The 7,649-nt window shown below is 47.9% G+C and overlaps 1 protein-coding gene across 2 annotated transcripts in view; it reads left to right on the top strand.

Annotated features, from left to right (window-relative positions):
* The window catches only part of PCNT (pericentrin), a 120,275-nt gene that overhangs the window by 1,064 nt on the left and 111,562 nt on the right, over window positions 1-7,649 (top strand). For both annotated transcript variants that reach the window (XM_047717643.1, XM_047717636.1), the window contains exons 2-3: window positions 2,107-2,310; window positions 6,075-6,170. In XM_047717643.1, the coding sequence (XP_047573599.1) occupies window positions 2,107-2,310; window positions 6,075-6,170 (300 nt within the window). The remainder of the gene's footprint in view (window positions 1-2,106; window positions 2,311-6,074; window positions 6,171-7,649) is intronic.

Below are 7,649 nucleotides of genomic sequence, written 5' to 3'. Positions count from 1 at the left end.
GCAGAGAGAGAGGAGGAAGCAGGCTCCCCACCAAGCAGAGAGCCCGATGCGGGGCTCCATCCCAGGACCCTGAGATCATGACCTGAGCTGAAGGTAGAGGCTTAACCCACTGAGCCACCCAGGCGCCCCTGCAGCTTTTTTTTTAATATGAGAGAAGTTTTGGAGTGGTGGCCAGGAGCACATGGCCTGTCCACACTGCAGAGTGCCCGCTGCCAGCCCGGGGTCCAGAAGCTCTTGCGGCCTCGTTGCTGTTCAGGGCTGGGCGAGGAGCTCTGCTGGTGGCAGCCCCTCACGCCGGGCTTCCTGGGGACGCCCCACAGCTGGACAGAGTGTGGGGACGCTAGGTTGTGAAAGCCCTGGGGAGCTCTGTGCTCCAGAGTCGGGCGGCTGCAGGGCTCGTGGGTCTTCCTGCCTCTGCCTGGGTTTTCACGTCAACACTGGTACTCTCTGTCAGGGGCATATCGTGGGGCTTGAGCCGTGAGCCGGCATGACCCAGGCGGTGGCCGCAGAGGGGAGCACACAGGCACTTAGGCTGTGACTCCCTGCCCTCCCCCCTGCCCCCCCCTTCTGGCTGCTTCCCCAGGGAGTGAGTTACCTACTGGCCGAGGGATGAGGGAGAGTGCATGCAGTGGCTCCCGTGAGTGGGTAGAGCCACGGGATGTTGCTGCGTGCGTGAGCTCAGGTGTGGCCAGATATTGGGACTTGAATCTGGACCAGCTCATGGAGATACTCAGTGCTGATCTCCCTTGGAGGGAACCCCAGGGCCACTGCATTGAAGAGGCCGTTCACACACTTAGTGACTGGTGTAGCAGCGTCTGACCACAGGGTGATAGGGAGAGGACAGGGTGGCCTCATTCAGGCTTCCTGGGAAGCAGAACTTGTGACTGGGGTTTGAGGAGGGAGGTGGTGGCCTGTTTTTCCCCTTTCCATGTGCCTGGCATGTACATGGGCCAGGAGACAAAACTGAGCCGGAGTTCAGTATTTGACGTGTTTTTCCCCCCGAGCTTGCCGTAGTGTGTGAGCATAAACATGCTTGACGGAGCGCTGGGGGTGATGAGGAAGGTACACCCCGTTGCAGGAAGAAGCAGGGCACCTCTTGCTGGAGACCCCAGGCCAGACTTGAGGATGGTGTTGTGGGAGGGAACCTGGGGACAGAGTTGACGGAGTGGGCATAAAAGGAGGAATGTGGGGCTGGTTTGGAAGGCAGGCTGTGATGACCAGACACGGTTTTTCTCATGTAAGTGGCCTTATGTAATTTTTCTGTGTCTGTGGAAGTGTGCACTTCTGCATTGACACAAATGTTTGTAAAATGCATTTGCTTTTATGAGTACAGCTGTCATTTGAAAGAGCTAGTGTCTCGGGAAAAGCTGATGTTAGATCTCTTACCTTCGAGTAAGATCTTACGGGAGATGGTGTGGGAACAGAGTCTAAAACCCTCTAGTTTGAGGGACTGAGCAGAGCTCGGTTGTGTCTTCTGATGGGTGACACTCTGTGGAGGTCCCTGGTGCCCTGTTAGCTGTGTCATGGAAAATAGAACATCTGATTCCATAAAGGAGGATTGTAGATTGACCTGGCTTAATTAATTTTTTGCTATTTCTGTATCTTGCCTCAGAATCTGTGGCTAGGAAGTTTTGGCTCTGCTATGTATTTCCTCGATTGGGGGAAAATGGGAGCAAAAAGAGATTTAGCATTTACATAGTTTTAAACCTTAAGCATGCCTTGATAAAGCTATCAGTCTTTTAAATAGATGTTTTTTTTTCAATACGATTGCAAGTATTTTTCTGTGAACTGCCAGGGGCTAGAAGAGCTCTTCTGCTCGGTGGCCGTATTGCTTTCTTTTGTCTGTATCAGGCGTAATTAGCAGTTCTTCTTGTGGGACTGTTCGGGTAGAATTCTCAACTTCAGTGCTGGCGTTGCAGATAGTAATGAAGGCAGGGTTTGTGGGACAGGGATCTGTTGGTTGATCTGTAGGCCTGGCGAGGTTTGGCCGAGCACACTGAGCCAGCCCCACAGCCTCATGTTCCCCACCAGCTCACTGGCTTTGTGGTTCTGTTACTTTTTTCTTACTTACCTTTGCCTTTACTACTTCTCTACGTTTTTGCGCAGCTTGCTCACTTCCGACAGAGAAAAACAAAAGGTGACTGTGCGCATCCGAAGAAAAAGACGGCGAAGAGGAAGGGCCCGGCTGTCGATGCGCTTGTCCAGGAGGAGGGCCCGGTAGCCACCAAGGATGGTGGACTCCTGGGAAGAGGGGACGTTTGCGAAGACGCGTCGTGCAGTGACACCCCCGAGGGAGCACAGGCAGTGCAGGTGGGTGTTCTCAGCACGGTGCAACTTCGCAGCACCAGCAACTTTGGTCTGTTTTTGCCTGTCAAAGGTCGGGAAAGAGAGTTTCACTTTATGAAAAAGGGAATGTATTTTGTGTTTTCACTCCTAGTAAGTGTCTTCTCTTCTGTGATTTTGGATTGACTGAAGGCAAGCGTCGGTATTGGTTCTTGCTTTGGTAATGGAGATTTTATCAGTGTTCCCTGGGTGTGGCTGTATCAGCCCCTTTAAGAGGCTTTTCTTTGGACACTTAAACCGTAATATACCTTCATCCGCTCCCGGTCTTTGTTCTTCACTTTCTCTCTGAATGTCAGGATGGAGAAGGCCTGGGTGGAGGCGTTCCGGGAGTGGCGACTGGCTGGACGAGGCCCTGCTCTCTGCTGGAGGCCCAGTCGGGAGCAGGTGTGGGCCCACCTGGCCTCCTGGTCACCTGTGGGTGGGCTTGCATTGTGGCTTCTTGGGTACCTTAGCGAGGGCCCTTGCCGTGTGCGGCCGAGCAGGGGCAGGGGTCGGTGTTTGCTGGGAGCGGATGGAATGCTGGTGGCTGAGGGCAGAATTTGACGAAAACCCTTGATGTGTCTGGCCTGCTTTACTGGAAAAATGGCATCATTGCCAGCGTGTAAATTTATGATATTCTACCTACACATCTGGAATTTTACTTTTTAGAAATTTGGAAGACGTCGCTGTTGTACTCCTGCGTCGGTGGGGGCAGCTGGCCAGCACTCTGGGGGCCCAGCCTTTGGGTCAGCTTGATCCCCCACTGCAGGCCTGGGGGTCACCGTCCTCCTCTGTGCTTGTCCTGGGGTGGGGTCGCCGCCCTCACTGCCGCGTCTCCATCACTCCGCGCGCAGGTGAACGCGCCACACCCAGAGGCCTGAGACTTGGCTTCCAGGGCTCTCCCTGCATGTTTTCTGCACGGCTCCTTGAGGAGAAAAGCTCATGACTTATAATTAATGGTGGTTTTATTTTTGCTTTCAAGTCAGAGAAGTTTTTTAGTTCTAAGTTAAGTGTTCTATATATTTTAGCTTTTCATTTTGAAATAATGTTCAGCTTAAGAAAAAATTTGCAAAAATTAGCCCAGGGTTTATAGACACCGTTCGCTCCGATTCCTGAAGTGTTAACGTCTTATGTTGCCGCACGATGATCGTAATCTGTTTCAGTTCACGCTGAAACAGGACCGTGAGCTAATGGATGGAGCGTGTTCAGGGTTCTCTCTTGGTCCCACTGCTGCCCTTTTTCCGGTCCAGGATTGTGTACTACATCTCCGTGTCCTGCCATCTTAGTCTCCTCCAGTCTGAGACACTTTCTCAGTCTTACCTTGTCTTTTATAAGTTGGACATCTTCGAAGAGTCACTGGTTGGTATTTTTTTTTTTTAAGATTTTATTTTTATTTGAGAAAGAGAGAGCGTGCGCCCACAAGCCAGGGGGAGGGGCAGAGGGGGAGAGAGAAGCAGACTCCCTACTGAGCAGGGAGCCAGCCCCAAGCCATACTCAGTCCCAGGACCGTGGGATCTTGAACTGAGCTGACGGTAGAAGCTTAACCTGGTGAGCCACCTGGGCGATCCCTCACTAGTCATTTTGTGGAATGCCTGTCAGTTTGGGATTGTTTGATGTTTCCTTCTGATTAAAATCAGGTTATAAGTTTTGGTGAGAACAGGGTAGACGTGAGGATTCCCTGCTCTGTGCAGGTGGTGTTGATACATGGTAGTCTCACTACTACTGGTAAGGTCAGCTTTGATCACTGAGTTACTATGGGACCTGCCAGATGTCCCTTGATAGAGAAGTCACTGTTTTTAACTTTGGAGTTAGTAAGTGTATCGTGGGAAGAGAGAGACCCTGCAAAGCCCTATTTCTCCTGCTTTCCTCCACTAATTTTACCTTCCATTGGTGATTGTTGCTTGCAGCAGTTGTTATGGTGGTGTTGGCCAAATGATGATTTCTGTGTCTGTCATTCTGTCTCCATGTGTTGACGTCCTGCTGTGAGGAGGAGCTGTCGTTTCCCTCTAGTCTGCTTGTGTGTCCAGTTGTATATGCTAGTGTGGATTTAGGGATTTCTCTCTCTCTCTCTCTTTTTTTTTTTTTTTCCCTTTTTTAAGTAAACCTTACACCCAACATGGGGCTTACACACTTGACCCCGAGATCAAGAGTCACGGTCTCACCACCTGAGCCAGCCAGGCACCCTGTGTTTATTCTGTAGGTTTTGCTCCATTACAGCAACCACGCCAGTGTCTATTTCGTTGCCTAAATACAGAGATTTGGCCATTGGGTGTGCCTTTGAATTGGCATCTGCCTTTCCTACATGTCCTCGTTTTTGGTACCTTAGTACTTTGCATTTTGGGACGGAGATTTCCCAAGTTTGTTTTGTCCTTTTCAGACTGTTACCAGCCAGTTCTTCAAGGAGCTCTGGTTTCTTTTAGTGGAGAATGGTATTTAGAAACCAATATCCGGATGATAGGTGTGCTCATTGCTATTGGGGTGTCTTTGGTTCCAGGCTGCTTTAACAGAGAGCTAGGTCTCTGTTTCTTTGTCAGTCTCTGCGTGTAACAAAAACCATGAGTTCACACTAGTACCTTCAGTTCCCATCCAACATCACAGTAATCATTTTAGCTTCTCACCCCTCTCCTTATCTTAACTCCTTTTACCAATAATGAGAAACTTGGCATCCTGTCTACAATAAATTCACTTACTTCCTCAGTCTTAAAATATACACAGATTAGTTTCAGAATTGCTAATCCTCACTCCTGTGTAAAACAAATTTACTAACTAGAATATTTGTATATGTAGTTGACCCTTCAACAGCAAGGGGGATGGGGTACTGACCCCCCTATGCAGTTGAAAATAGGCCTATACCTTTTGATTTCCCGAAACATAACTACTGTTGACCGGAAGCCTTACCAGCAACGTGATGTAACAGTCGATTAACATGTATTTTGTGTGTTTTCTGTATCATATATGGTATTCTTTTTTTTTTTTTCCCCTTAAAGATTTTATTTATTTATTTATTTGAGAGAGAAATAGCAAGAGCCCGAGCATGAGTCAGGGGGAGGCACAGAGGGAGAGGGAGAAAGTCAGGTTCCCTGCTGAGCAGGAAGCTCTATGCGGGGCTTGATCCCAGGACCCTGAGATCACAATGTAAGCTGAAGGCAGACCCTTAGCCAACTGAGCCACACAGGCGCTCCTACGGTATTCTTATAATAAAACAAGCTATTTGAAAATGGAAAATCTTCAGGATGAAATATTTGAACTTAAATAAAAAGAGCTTAGGAAATATGCATGTGTTTGAAAGATTAGAATTTATTGAGAAACTAAAATTTGGTAATTTAAGTGTCATGCACAGTGAAATGAGGCAGAATTCATTAAATAGAAGAGCAGCAGGGTGCCTAGGGGCTCAGTCGGTTAAGCATCCAGCTCTTGGTTTTGGCTCAGGTCCTAATCTCAGGATCCTGGGACCAAGCCCCATGTTGGGCTCTGCGCTTAGCATGGAGTCTGCTTGTCCCTCTCCTTCCCTCTCTGCCCTTCCCTACCCCCAGATAAATAAGTCAAATCTTAAAAAATAGAAGGGCAGTAACATCATTAGGGAAATGGTTGCATAAAAAATGTTTAGGGTTTGAGAATTGTTTATGGAGGAACGTGCATTTTGAGCAGGTGGGAATGGAATTGGTGCGGGCATTTGGGTGTGTGGGTGGAAGGCCTGAGGTTGCGGCTCTGGACGTTGCTGTAAATGCTCTTCTCTGGCCCTTCCTTCTTAGCTGGAGGACCCCAGTGGAGAGAGGACAGGGCACTCGGAGCAGCCACAGCAGAAGCTGGATGGCGACCACTTGGAACAGCCTGAGGATATCACAAAGGTATTCTTCAGGGTTCTCTGTTAAAGTGTGTTCCTTGTCAGAGGATTTCTCCGTCTTGTGGTGGAAATCCAAACCAGAGAAAGGACTCAATATCTGAAGGGTCCTGTCTCTTCAAGAGTAGAAGCTCAGAACAAAGAGAGTTGGATACAGAGCTTCCCCTGCAGGCCTCATTTCCTTGGTGTCACCCTTGCACAGAAGGTCTTTCTGGGGACCCTTCTGATGGAGCCTCAGTCTCCCTTCCTTGGGACCTTTGATCTTTCCTTTCTGATGTTGAAGAGAGAAGGTTGCCTTTCATGCACTGAGGCTAGTGGTCATGTCTGACTTCCCTCATTTTCTCATTGCCCAAATGTTGTGGCGTGTTCCATGGGCCTGGCCTTCATCTCTCCCATAGTCAGTGGTGTGTGTGGGGTTTGTTTCTGCCACAGGGCCTGGCATGAATTCCATATATGTTGGATTAATTACATTTATTAATTGTTTGTTTTGTTTTAGCATTTGGAAGAAAATTCATTAGATGCTGAATTGACTGGTTTGAAAGTGTTATGTTAAAATTCTGTATTTTATTTTATTTTATTTTTTTAAATTTTTTTTTAAAGATTTTATTTACTTATTTGACAGACAGAGATCACAAGTAGGCAGAGAGGCAGAGAGAGGACGGGAAGCAGGCTCCCTGCTGAGCAGAGAGCCTGATGTGGGGCTCGATCCCAGGACCCTGGGATCATGACCTGAGCTGAAGGCAGAGGCTTAACCCACTGAGCCACCCAGGCGCCCCAAAATTCTGTATTTTAAACTTTGGATTCTAGCTGGACTCAGTTCACATTACTTTGGACAGTGAGCAAGCTTGGTTTTTAATCTGTATTATTGCAGGTGAGATCTGGATCATAGGCAGGGCCTGGAAAAATCGTCTCTGGTGGGGTCCACAATAAATCACCCTAAAATACATGTTTTTATACTTGTTTTAAACTGTGACACAAAAAATGAAAAATAATCCCTGTGACATACAGCATGTACACGGAAAAGTAGAAACTGCATGAAATGTACATACAGCCTAACAAACAAGTACGCAGTAAACACCACATGATCCTCCCACAGGTAAGACACGCGACAGTGCTGGGCCTGCTGCTGTGTTCTCTCTACCCCAAAGTCAGCTGCACCCTGATTTCCGTGGCAGTTGTGCTTTAGAACGCTGTGTAAATGGGTCAGACGTGGCACTGGTGTGTCTCTGTCCTTACCCTTCCAACAGCTTTGTGTCCTTGTGTTTCAGTTTATGTCCTGCTTAACAGTGGGGGCTTGATTTTTAAAAATTTTTCTGATAGTCTGTGTCTTTTTGGTGGATAGTATAATTCATTTACATTTCATGTAATCACTGATGTGTTTGAGCTTATGTTTCATTTTTAGGCTTTCTGTTTGTTTTATTTCCTTCTTTCTCCTTTTGCAGGGGCAAGGCTTTGGATTATTTTTTATCAGGGGATTTCTTTTTTT

This window comes from Lutra lutra, chromosome 1 (assembly GCF_902655055.1).
Source record: "Lutra lutra chromosome 1, mLutLut1.2, whole genome shotgun sequence".
NCBI lineage: Eukaryota > Metazoa > Chordata > Mammalia > Carnivora > Mustelidae > Lutra > Lutra lutra.
The sequence above is the reverse complement of the archived record's forward strand: the minus strand, read 5'-3'. Positions and strand labels throughout refer to the sequence as shown.